The following is a 13,290-nucleotide window of genomic DNA, read 5'->3' on the forward strand; positions in this document are numbered from 1 at the left end:
TACCTCTTATAAAGGACCACTGCAACTAAATTATGTAAAGCTTAGAAAAGTAGGGGATGAAAATGTCAGTTTTGGCGATCTTCCTTTTTACTGATCACGGATTGAGTCTCTTTTTAAGTGAAAAATCATCCAATTCCATTCAGCGGTCTCTGTAATGCTGGTATTGCAAAGCATTATGGGACACCAGGAGAACGTTACAGGGCAAACAAGGGCAAATGCTTTAGTGAATTTGGCTCATCAACACTAGCCAAGAGTCCTGATTTCAATTGAAAAAGTCAAACCCAAGTAAATTGTGTTGAAGATTCGCCTCTAACCCCTGCCAAACCCCCAACCCCACCTTTCACTGATCAAGAGTCTGGTGTTAATTTCAAAAGTGCAGTATTATGGGAACACATTTTTCTATTCATGATGTATGCCGATTTTTCTGCAAGTACAAAGGAGAATAAAAAGGAAAAGGCAACAGTTATATCTCTTCTCCACATAGTCTCCCTGCAGGTTGATGTCCTTCTTGTATCATTCCACTAACTTCTTGATTCCTTGGGACAAGTAATTTTTTGGCTGCTCCAGGTCTGCCCCTTAAACACTTCAGAGAGGAGGTTGAATTTGTGACTGTGTAGAACCTCAAGTGGACCAAACATTGTTTGAATTTCTTCTTTACTGGAGAAGATGGGCGTTTCCTGCATGCTTTGTCTCTTACTTTCTGGTTCACAGTGATGGACCCATGTCTTATCTCTGTTTACAGTCTGCTCCAAATGTACTGTTTCTTGTGCAGATCAGTAAGCTGTTTGGGTACTCATTTTGTGTAAACTTTTTTGTACAACAAATCATCATACACTATGGCATGTGCAGATCCATAGCTGATATCCAAATGTAGAGCAACGCCGGATATCATAATCCATTGGTCTTCTTTGATGAAGATCTTTGCCATTTTGAGGTAGACTTGTGTGTGTGATATTGATAGCTGACCAGACTGAGGTTCATCATTAATAAAGTTTGAGTAAACTTTTGTTGAGTACTGCCCAAAGAAATCTCACAATGATGTGTTGCTAAGCAGTGGTGCAATCCTGCAGTAGAGTGTCAATGTTCATTTGACCTTGACTTAAGCTATACTAATGGCACAGAGCTGCACTGTGTGTGTTCGAACTATTCATAAGACATCATGAATGTGTTATACTGCTTCCGCTTCTATCCATTGCAGTTACGCCATAAGTTTCTAATTGCCTTTAGTTTTTGATTTACCATTGTATAGTAAAAAATGTATGTGTTTTTTATTTTGAGAACAAGCAACTGGGTAATTTGCATCTGAATTATGCGACAGAAATAACGCAAGGGACTTTTTTTATATAGTTTGCTGTTTATATAATTTGTTGTTATTTACTATGTACTGAAGCCTTTATGTTGCTGTGTCCCATGGAATGCCACTTTTAGGGTTCTACCTGCTAGGCAAAACAGATTGAAACATAATAGAACATGTATTTTTGTCATTATCAGGGTTTTTCTGCATAATGTAATTGCACTGATTAAAGCACTTGTTAACTCTACTTTGGCTTCTGTAGAGTGTTTGAATTGCATGGTCTGGAGTACATTTTAAGTGTAATGTGGGTACACTCCGCATCTATCTATCTATCTATCTATCTATCTATCTATCTATCTATCTATCTATCTATCTATCTATCTATCTATCTATCTATCTATCTATCTATCTATCTATCTATCTATCTATCTATCTATCTATCTATCTATCTATCTATCTATCTATCTATCTATCTATCTATCTATCTATCTATCTATCTTTTGGTTATTCCTTTGTTGTACATTCTGTAGTGCAATGTGTTGTAGCCTTAACCATGTTATTCTGTTTGCAGCAACGGCACAACCTGTCAAAGCAGAATATGACTATACTCAGGCTCGACTTGTTGCTTCCAGCAGCACTCCTGAATATCTAAAAGAAGCACTTGGCATGAAAAAGCCAAAACATTCACGATCTGCCAGCACTGGTGAGTTGAAAAACTTCATTTGGGCATTGGGTGGTAATGTAGGTTTACTTAACATTTCACGTTTTTTGGCAGCGTTAAGTCACTCTAGTGCTCTGTATTTGCTTACTTATTAAATAAAGTGAAGGAATTTTCCATTCTAAAACAAACATTTTCTCAGTTTGTACTTAAAACAAATATAAATGTGCAAAATTGCTCAAAATTACAGTAAATAGGAGCTTGATGAACTTCATTTTTACTATTGTTCTTCTATATACTAATCTAGGTCATTCAAAAGGCAAGAGTCTATAAAAAAACAGACAATATACTTGGCAAATACACACAACACTTTTTGATATTTACCAACAATTTTAGAATCAATATTTTAAGAGTCATAAAAAAGAAACGTTACCATTAACAACCTCACTTTAAATGATGTAGGTTATTCAGTTCATTCTATTATGAATTCTAAGTCACTGTGTTTCATTATTCCACATACTTGTCAGACATTCATTGTCCTTTTCATTTTAGCCTCCATAACTTTTTTTACTGAATGTTAATTGTTAGCTGCCAAACATACACTGTGAGTGCATGAAACCTTATTGTAATTGTTGAGTTCTGTCACTATTGTTGTGTTTGTTTTGATTGCTGTATCTGTGTAGAACTTTGGAGCTGAAAGCTTCACAATTTATGATAAACGAACAGAAATATATGGTATTTTAAATTTTATGTTAATGTTAACCACGAGGAAATATGTACGTGAACTTCTGGAAAATAATAACTTATTTGCTAATTAAATTCAGATACAAAACTTGCGCTTTGCAAAACTTATGTAATTAGGATTATCAGTTGTTTACATTTGATGTGATATACATTTGTGGGCTAAAACTTTTTGTTTATCAATTATTTTCTATTGAGCTATCTCAATAACAAAATAATTGAGGTTTTGAACTGTTAATCTTGCACCTTCATAATTCAGAGGCGTAATACCTGCAGGTTGCATGGTGGTGCATGTTGCTTTACTACCATACAGATAGTGAGCAGGCTGAGTCCAAGCCTAATTTCATTGTCTCTGTTGAGAATACAATTTTTGTCTGTTTCTGCATGGATTTGTTTTCTTTAGGTACTCTGGTTTAGCCCCTGTATCCCAAAAATATTTTTTCTAGGTTAATTGGTGACTGTAAGTTAGCCAGGTATAACTAGTACCTAATTAATATGTTGGGGGCCTTGTCTGGATTAACCAATCATTAGTAAATGACTAGATTTCTAACAGAGAGCCAGGAGAAAATATATATTTCATGTAAATGCAAATGTACTCATTTCAAAGCTCATTTCAGAGAACATCTGAAAAACAAAATTGAAAAATGGTGAATGTGAACAAAACTTCAATTAAACTTGTCAAAATTAAGATACTGTTTTCAGCCTTTGCAAGAACCAAGTCAGGGAACAACTTTGCACATCAAGGATTAGTAAACTTAATGCATAAATAAAGCATTGAATCATTCTGGATATTTGGTTCTGCAAATATTTTTAGATAACATTGAGTTAACTGGGCGCTGGCTGATTGATATGATGAATAAAATAAATTTAAGTATTTCTGTGACATATTTTTAAAATCCCAGCAGAGGATGGCATGCATTTCTCTTAATGGGTCAATATTTTGTCATAGAGTCATATTTTAAAAAGTGGCAAGGAACAATTGACAGTTGATAATTGTATGACTTTATGACATTCTGCAGAAATAATGCAAGTATACTGACTTTAGCAGACTGTTATTTGACTGAGCTGTGTCTCTTTGTTACTCGCTCCACTTTTACCTTAATTTTGGGCTGTTCATCTTAACAACAGAACAAAAGAAATTTGAAAAGAGCACATGCATAGTTCTTAATCTATGTGATCATATTCTTGAAATTATAGAGTAGGCAAAATGCTGTGTTGTGTAGTTTATTCTTTTAAATTTATCTTTTTATTGCCGTACGATCAATGCTGAACATTCATCATATTATCATATACAATATTATGCTTTGACAGATAAGAATAGTGTATTTTGCATCTAACAAATCCCTGTTATAAGGCTGGAAATATTATAAATATATTAATTTGTTTATCATCTCACAGTTTTAGGTTTAGTATTCTTTTAATAATCAGCTATTTGTGCTTTCTCAATGTACATGGCCCCAGTCCAGGCTGTCTGCAGCCTTCTGCCTATACCATTATACAATATAATGTTGATGACTCCTGGTTTCACTCAATATTAATGCTCTTCCACCCTTCTTCTAAGGATATGTTCCTGGAACCCCGGACTATAAAGAGAAAGAGGATATGTATGATGAGATTATTGAACTTAAGAAGGTAAAGTTAATCAATAGTCTACTGATTTTTACCTACCATAATAATAACTCAAGGAAAAAGATGCATATGCTTACAGAGTTGTGGTGTGGTACTTTTGATGCATCTGCCATATGCACAAAGTGTTTTATGCAGTGTTGATGGGATTCTGAGATCATGAATATTTTTTAAATAAAGAATTTCAAAGAATTAGAATGCTAGGAAATAAAAATAATCAATTTGGCAATCTCACTTCTTCTTTGGGCTTTTGAATATAGAGCAAAAGGTTGTACAGTTACTATAATAGTACAGATAGATGTTTTTTTTACCTTTTCTTGAGTGAGCCTTGCTTGTAATTTTAGACATATATATGTGGACTCAAAAATCTAAATTTCTTATAACTAAATAAGGATTTTTGAGTACATGAGGCCCAAAAAATGATTCTTATAAAAATTACTTTTTCACAAAATAATATAGCTCAACATATACAGTATCTGCTAATGTTGAATGAGTTCTGTAAAGCTTTCACGGCTTCATAAAACAAAAACAACTTATTAATTGCTGCCATGGTTTCTTAATGTTATGATGTTGCAGCAGTTCATTTTTCTGGCTGTAAACTCTCTTTTAAATAATGTTTGAGTGTTTTGTGCATTATAAAAAACTGTTTTGAGTTTAATAACGTAATAGACAACTTGCATATGTTGGTAAATCATGGCATGTTGCTTATATCACATCATTGACTGCTCACTACAATATTAAAATTACTATTTAATACAGTGACTTGCTTTCGACTAAAGTGCTAGCAAAGATGCTACAGAACAGGACTATGCTGCCCTCTGCTGACAAAATGGAAATATTACTTTTCATGTCAGTTTGTGTATGGATTGACATGCTGCACATGTTATGCATGTGTGTATATCTATATGTATATATTGTAAGAGCTAGCCCGGCCACAGACAGACACGCCACCACAATGTCCACAACTCACACATTTATTATACTATTTACACATACTATTTACAATTTTGCACTCAGTCCTTGGTTCTTCGGGCCGCCTCCACTCCTGCCTTGCAAGCACCGTTCTCTTCTACCCGACTCTGGCTCCCCGAATGGAGTGAGGCGGCCCCTTTTATAACGCCCTGGATGTGCTCCAGGTGCCTGATAATGAACTTCTGGCAGCACTCCCCATTGTGGTGGAAGTGCTGCCCTTGCACCCGGAAGCACTCCGGGCTTACACCATCCCTGGTCTGTCAGCACTTCCTGGTGTCCCGGAAGCGCTGTCCCCCAGGGATCAAGGACCGTCCTGGTGCCCAGGGAAGAGAAGTGCTGCTCTCCTAGTCCCTTCTTCCTCCAGGTGACCCGGCGGAGCAGGGTTCCTGGCCGTCTATCACAATATATAAATAAAGGGCTGGGAATTGATTTAAAAAATTAACTAGTTAATTGCATAAATGTATGTAACTTATTTCGATTAATTGCATGTAACATTAAAACATGTAATTATAAAATCAATACATAAATCATGAATTAAATACCCACTGAATCACAAATTTAATGTAGAATTAACAAAAAGGAATGAAATAAATTAATGGCATAATTTAAACTTAAAAATCACCCAAGTACAACCAGAATTTGAATGTCTTCCTAAAAGCCAAGCTGAATAGAAGGCGATAAGAAAACAAAGCCAATGTACTGTATTAATTCTCAGATTGGCATAGCATATGAGACACAGACATGCCAAAGTAAAAAATGATCAAAACGACTGTAGAGTTTGAATGCACAGCTGAAGACTGATTTAATTGAAAGCATAAGCATCTCTTAAATGGGCATACATTAAAATGTGTGTTAAAACACCATAAATACTATCCACAATTGTTCATCACCATCAATGACTTGATAATTATACTCTACACAAGTGTTTTTCAACTGGTACGCTGTGGAAATAATAGTGTAGTGCCCTTGTGTCCAGACCTGAGAGAGATATGCTTCTCAGGTGGTCGAGATCTATCCAAGAAAGACGGGACTACCTGAAGAAGACATCTTAAAGCAGCTCTCTAATCTCTGTTTTGCAGATAGTTTAGCCGATGTATAAATTTATTTCTTTTGTGGTTGCTAGAATCGTGGTTTATCTTGGGATTTTTTGGCTCTAATCTCTGTTTTGCAGATAGTTTAGCCGATATATAAATTTATTTCTTTTGTGGTTGCTAGAATCGTGGTTTATCTTGGGATTTTTTGGGTTGCAAAAAGTGTACCACTACAGAAAAACGGTTGGAAGACACTGCTCTACGTGCAACTTTACTCCTGGCATACCCTAAAATGTCTCCGTAGCTGCTATCTTGCTTTAAAACTGACACTGTACATTGCTAGGATGATTATATTGAATTCTTTGCATAAATTAGCGAAGATACTGCAAACTGGAGTAATGGGCAGGGATAATCTTTACACTTCTGTTTCATAGAATTTTGACATTATATTAGGGCAGTCAGCACTTTAAGCTGGCTGTGAGACTAGCGAGTTAAATACAGAGGTATTAAGAGACTTATTTTGGTTTTAGTGCCACTGAAAGATAACTTATTTAGCGCTTATGTGATATGACATTGATTTGATCTTCTTACAGAAATATGAAATGGAAAAAAAAGAGAGAGCATATTTTTTACCATCACAACTTTTCTCTAGCATTGCACCAGAACTGCCATAAACCACACCCCCCCCCACACCCCCTTAAACTGGCGTCAGTATGTATAAATCAAGAAATTTAACATGAGTGCTACAGTACGTATTGACCTGTGGTGTATTGTTGTGAACCATGTAATATGGAATGTTAACCTTTAAATGAATATTTTATTTCATAAAATTTTTAAAGGTGGCATATAAATACGGTACTGGATGTATATGTAATTCTTTAGGTATACACTTAATTTATTTGTATTACTGTTTCATAAAGTTAAAAAAAAAAAAAAAAGTCATGAAAATACTACCTTGACCAAAGCACTGCCTGAGGTGTTTGCCTTGTTGCCGTTTTGGATGTGACAATATCTTTTAATGCCTTAAACAGGGCACATTGACGCGTTAACTTTCCCAGGCCTAATATATACATTTTAATTGTATTGTATTGTACTGTATTTTAAATGCTGTGAATATCCTCTACACCTCTTGCTTTGCCTTAAAATGTATGATAATTTAGAAAAGATTTGCTATTCCTTTATTCTGCTGTAAAGTATGTTTTTATAAAAACATGTTTCTACATCCACACATTGTTCAGTAATTTGTATAGTATATAGTGAGTTAAAGTTATGGTTTTAGGAAATTTTCTTTGTTCTCTTAACTTATTTATATCAATCTTGATTCAGGGAATAAAAATTGTAAGCTATCATTAAGAATGTCCACTTTTAAGCCAAATGTTCTTTTTCTAATTTTTTTGTGTTACTATGTTTTAAGCTGAATATGTCCTATTAGTACCTTTTATTAAATCAATATTTTCACTACATTTTGTAATATAATAATTATAGAAATTTAATATACTAATTATATTAAAGTCAGCGTTACAAAATACACATGACTCAGATCTAGGATATCATGTTATACATGTCACATCTAGACTTTACAGGCCCAGAAATCTGAAGCTGATTTGATGAAAACCAAGTTGCGGCGGCTGGAGGAAGACAACAGCAAAAAAGAAAAACAGATTGAACAACTGCTTGATCCAACCAAGGTATTGCTTAAAACAAATGAAACTGTAACCGTACTCTATTAATCTTAAACATAATCACACCCGTCAATTACTAGTCAAATGCAAACATTTTTTTTTAAACAGTAATTTGTGTTGTACATTTTAATTTTTCAGGGCTCTGACTTTACTAGGAGTTTGGTTGATAAAAGAAATGATGCAAGTGCAGTGAGTATAATGTTTATGATATATAATATTGTTTATATTTGCTATATTGTATTTAAATATTGTCTATGTTTACTAAATTGTATTTAAATTTGAATTGCATGTAAAGATGCATATTTAAGTGATTTTGTAATATAAATTTAGTTTACCTTATCTAGTCTGTCTGTGAATTTAACAGAAATATGTTCCTCTCCTTGCTTTTGTGAGTTTACTCTGGCTAGTCAGTAGGGGAGGAAATCGCCAGGGGCAACACAGTACGATGATATTATGATATTTGAGTCACAATACAGCAATATTGCAATTTTTAAAAATATTTTGTGGTTTATTAAAAGTTGAAATCATGTACATTCAGAAAAAAATGTGTTTGTTATACTGTATCCCAAATAAGAAAAAAACTTGAGTCATTTCTTTCCACTTAAAAGTCTTTGTAACAGTGTAAATGGATTCTGATTATCTCTGCAGTAAGACTAGGAATATATAATTATAGTTCACGGCACACACTGTTAATTATCTTAACTTTTGCTATGGATGAGTCCTTGTCAGAACTGTCCTTATTCTGTATCTATAGTAGTGTTACCAACAATTAAAAAGAGACTGTTTCAGGTTTAAAACATGTTTGAATATATATGAGTGATATATATGATTAAGTATTTAAGATACAGTGGTCAACATACACACATTTTCCTGTTTTGTAAACTGTTTGGTTGTCATATACTAATGTAGGATCAGTGTGATTTTCTTCTAAGGCCTTCAACCTATTTTCTTTTTGCTAGTTGCCAGATTTACACTTTCTGTGATATTGATCTTTGACACATCAGGGGGCAAAGCATATACAGTATGCTGCTCCCTTGGTTTCTTCTGTGAAGTTATGCTTATAAGCACTTATTCCCCGAGAACAACTGATTTTAATTTCCATTTTTCTAATTTGGTGTGGTTAAAATTAATAACGTCAAAATTAAAATGAGTAAGCTTTTTTTCCCAAATAGTTTGTTGTTCGTTTGTCAAAATAAATATGACTTTGCAATTGCTAGGTTGTAAGTAAAACTGTTAAAAGTACTCTTTTCAGAAAAAAGTTGGAAGGCTGAAGAATAAAATACAATAGTTATTTATTAACCAGAAAGAGTAATGATTCAAAAACTTTTCAACCTAAATTATTTAGTCACTTGAATGTCTGCAGTGCATTCAAAATTCATTACATATTACATGTATAGTTGAGTTTAGTTCATGGAAAAAAGTATTGGATTACATGGATACTGCATGCATTGCTGTTTTACATAAAATGTAAATTTTATATAAAAACATTTATTGTAAGATATTAAGATAAACTTAAACTGTTCAGGATCAGTTATCAAAAATGTGCACTTTGTGACACTGAAACCAATTGTGTGAAATGAAAGATAATATAATACTTGGCATGATGGACTTGAAACATGTGTTTTTCTCCATTTCTTAGATTACAAATGGACTCAAACAGAAGATTTTGAAACTAGAGCAGCAGTGTAAAGAAAAGGACAATGTAATTAAGTAAGTGACTGGAGGATGAAAAGCTTAACTGTTAAATTGTTCTGCGTTTGGCTTAGGGGTAAGGATTGGTCAGGACACTTTTGAAACTTCTGACGGCATCAATTATGGTGAGCATATAAAAGTAAAAAATAAGTAAAAGATTTTTTGCTACAGTGTTGCGAAAAGAAAAATAAGATAAACTATGCTTGAATTAATGGCCAAATGAAAGTGGTTTCTACAAAAAGGATTCTAAATTTAGTGTAGTTTTTAGCCTTATAGTAGTGTTCTTTTTGAAATAAATTTGCACTATTAACTTGCAATCTAATTTACTGCAAACTTAATTTGATTTTTCTTAAATATAATGTAATTTCTTTTGAAATGTATTTTAATAAGTAAATTGTTGATGTATTCTATTATACAGGTTAAGATATATTTAATAATGTATATGCTAGAATCCTGATTAACTCTTAAGGAGAAGAAACCCATAAAAGAGTCAGTTTCTTGATTTTCTGCCCAACATAATTTTTAACTAAAGATTATTATACAACTTGTCTGATAATGATAGGATACAACTGCCTGTTAAGGCAAGAGTGTTAAAATATTGACTTTGAAAGAATCGTTTTAACTTGGTTATCAGTTAAAGCCCCATGAGCATTTGGTGCTTAGATTCATTTACCATTTAAGGATTGCTTGGTTGACTATAAATACCCCATAGAAAATGTCTATATGTGTTTTTTTTGTTTCAGTAAATTACAGACAGATTTAAAGACAACTAATATTGAAGAAATGAAGATTGCAATGGAAACTTATTATGATGAGGTAGTGTAAAAATAATAAAGGTCTATCATTTTTAGTGTTACTGTCCTTTGATAAATTAAAATAAATGAACACTTTTTTTATTTCTTTCAGATTCAGAGACTTCGGGTTTTATTAGCCAATACAGAATCAGCTGAAAAAAAGTAATTAAATATAAACATTTCTGTGTTCACAGTTCCTATGTAGTATATTACATGTTCCACTGTAAATATATAGATATTCCAACTTTCATATTCTCTTCTTCATTGAAACAGGTCTGAGTTTAAAGACTCTGAGAAACAGCAAAAGCTATTAAACACCACTATATTACGACTGTCCAAAAATATCAAACAGCTGCAAGAGGAGAATAAATCTCTAAAAGTGGACCTAGAAAAAGCTTTAGACAAAGCCAGACCGAATACATCTCGAGGTATATGAGTTGCAAATTAATATTCTATCTTGTTAATATTTATATAAGTTAATAATCTGTGAAACTTAGTCTTTAACAGTTAATTTCAAATATCTTATTCAGTCTGCAAATTTGCATATACAACCTTTTAGCACACATTTTATACAAGTTCTCCTGAAAAGAAATGTTAAAATTAATTACTTTTATGATTTCTTTTTTTAAGAAAGTGACCAATGGTTTTCTTTTTGTGTTTGTAGTTTTATGGCTGTAGAAATTTGGTGCATTAACATAATTTTTCATTGCACTGTAGATAATAATGAATTGAACAAGCAAAGATCAATCAAACGTGTTGTTGAACTAGAAAAAGTAAGTTATTCTTTAAATAAGATATTGTGAGATGCAGTTTTCCAGAATGTGTAAAGTATGCTATGTGTAGCTAGTTACTTTAAGCTCTATGTAAAAGCAGAGATTATAATATTGTCTAGTGGTACTAAATGTATTAGGACTACTTATGCAAATATCTTTAAACAATACCTTGGTTGATACCAGCTAAGTTGGGCCCATCAGACTCATTGATGTGACCTGTCAATTAGTGCTGTTCCACAAAATAAACCTTGTTGATAAAATGCTGTAAATGGCGACTTTATTAGAGACATCATTCTTATAGTTGTGTACTCACCCATTTGCACTAAAAGTGGCCTAACTTTGTCTGGGTGTGCTCTAGAGAAGTTGTCAAAAGTCTGACACCAAGATGTTGCCATGTGCAAGTGTATTCCGTGATGAACTCTTTTTTCATGCAGCATAGGTTGCTGTCTTGTGCATGATTCTAAGAGGGTAGGTACTGACTACTCCTGAGCAAATAATGGAAAATCAGGAAATGAACAGGTTGATAAAGATTATTAAAAATACGTGAAATTAATGAAAAATAAATATCTATTTGGTCAACTCCTAAATGTAGGTACATACTGCTTTTGTCAGAAATGCTTGAAGTTTTAGTTGTTTTTTTTTATTTATTTTCTAGAAGGGGGATCAAACTAATCCAAATATTTCTAATGCTGGAGATCGAACCACTGTTACTAATGCAGTAGTCACTGTTGTAGATCAGCCCAGTCAGCTGAACTCCTCAACATGTAAAGGAACAGACTTTCAACAAGAGTGTACTCGTCTACGAGGTTTGGTTAGTAAACTCAAAGAAGATCGCAGTGATTTACAGGAACAACTTTCTGGAAAAGTGTAAGTGAGCAGAGTCAGCTTTTGCTTTCATATTAAAGAGGGCAATTAACATAATCAATGTCGGTCAGTCATTTTCTGACCTGCTTTGTCCTGAGCAGAGTTGTAGGGGTCTGCCGGAGCCTATCCCAGCTAGCATAGAGCACACACCAAGCACACACTAGGGCCAATTCTAGGGCATGTCTTTAGTCTGTGGGAGGAAACCCACAGTGGGATGAACTCCACACAGGGAGAACCCAGAACACAAAGTCACATTTTAACTTGGTCAGTGCTTAACATGTAGGACTGAGTAATATATCAAATTTGTGATTCGATATTTAAGGATAACCATTTGGCAAAAAACAGTACTGTAGTGTTTAGTACTTTCATTTGATTTTCAACAACTTCTTCTGAATGTTAAATAAAATCTTGTAAGCATGATATTGTCCTTGTTACTGCCCATGTTGCCTGGCGTTAGTGCGTGCGAAAAAATTGGAGTGAGCATCACATGAGGGAGAGTTTAGAACAGGTAGGGTTGATCTCAGGGGTCATCCAGAAGCAAGAAGAAGTTTGCCGGTTACAGTGTCCAGACATAAAAAATTATGCTGGCACAATGACCAAGCAAGCCATGAAAGGTCTAGGAATACAAGAATATGCAACAAGAGAGGAATGGAAACTGATAGCACTGAAGAGAGTGAGCAAGAGATCAGAGACCAGAAGGCCAATACACGAGGACAAAACCAATACATAAACCTCCCTGTGGAATCAAGGGGCTTATAATACAGTATATATATATATATATATATATATATATATATATATATATATATATATATATACATACATACATACATACATACATACATACATACATACATACATACACTCACACACATATGTAAATGTATTATGACCTTTGATAAGTGCAGTAAGGATTCAAGGGTTTTATCCTTGTACAAAAAACAAAGAGACAGAGGAAGAGAGAAATGGACCAATGTATACTGACTGGCAGACACTGATGCAAGCAAGAGAAACAAGGTGTTGAATGCAATTAATACAATGGAAGCTCAAAAATATGTAAAAGAAATATAAAGCAAAAATGGTTGGAAAAAAGCATGTTATTGTTGAATTATGGAAAAAAAAGTTACCTTTGCTAATATTGTTGTGAGAAAATATACCAGGTT

The 13,290-nt window shown here is 33.6% G+C and overlaps 1 protein-coding gene across 2 annotated transcripts in view; it reads left to right on the forward strand.

The window, feature by feature from the left end:
- iqce (IQ motif containing E) overlaps positions 1 to 13,290 on the forward strand; it is a 45,551-nt gene that overhangs the window by 14,252 nt on the left and 18,009 nt on the right. For both annotated transcript variants that reach the window (XM_051933629.1, XM_051933630.1), the window contains exons 5-14: positions 1,866 to 1,997; positions 4,255 to 4,325; positions 7,897 to 8,010; positions 8,143 to 8,193; positions 9,644 to 9,714; positions 10,440 to 10,512; positions 10,603 to 10,652; positions 10,764 to 10,918; positions 11,208 to 11,263; positions 11,919 to 12,130. In XM_051933629.1, coding sequence (XP_051789589.1) covers positions 1,866 to 1,997; positions 4,255 to 4,325; positions 7,897 to 8,010; positions 8,143 to 8,193; positions 9,644 to 9,714; positions 10,440 to 10,512; positions 10,603 to 10,652; positions 10,764 to 10,918; positions 11,208 to 11,263; positions 11,919 to 12,130 — 985 coding nt within the window. The remainder of the gene's footprint in view (positions 1 to 1,865; positions 1,998 to 4,254; positions 4,326 to 7,896; positions 8,011 to 8,142; positions 8,194 to 9,643; positions 9,715 to 10,439; positions 10,513 to 10,602; positions 10,653 to 10,763; positions 10,919 to 11,207; positions 11,264 to 11,918; positions 12,131 to 13,290) is intronic.

The sequence above is a fragment of the Erpetoichthys calabaricus genome, chromosome 11 (assembly GCF_900747795.2).
Source record: "Erpetoichthys calabaricus chromosome 11, fErpCal1.3, whole genome shotgun sequence".
Taxonomy (NCBI): domain Eukaryota; kingdom Metazoa; phylum Chordata; class Cladistia; order Polypteriformes; family Polypteridae; genus Erpetoichthys; species Erpetoichthys calabaricus.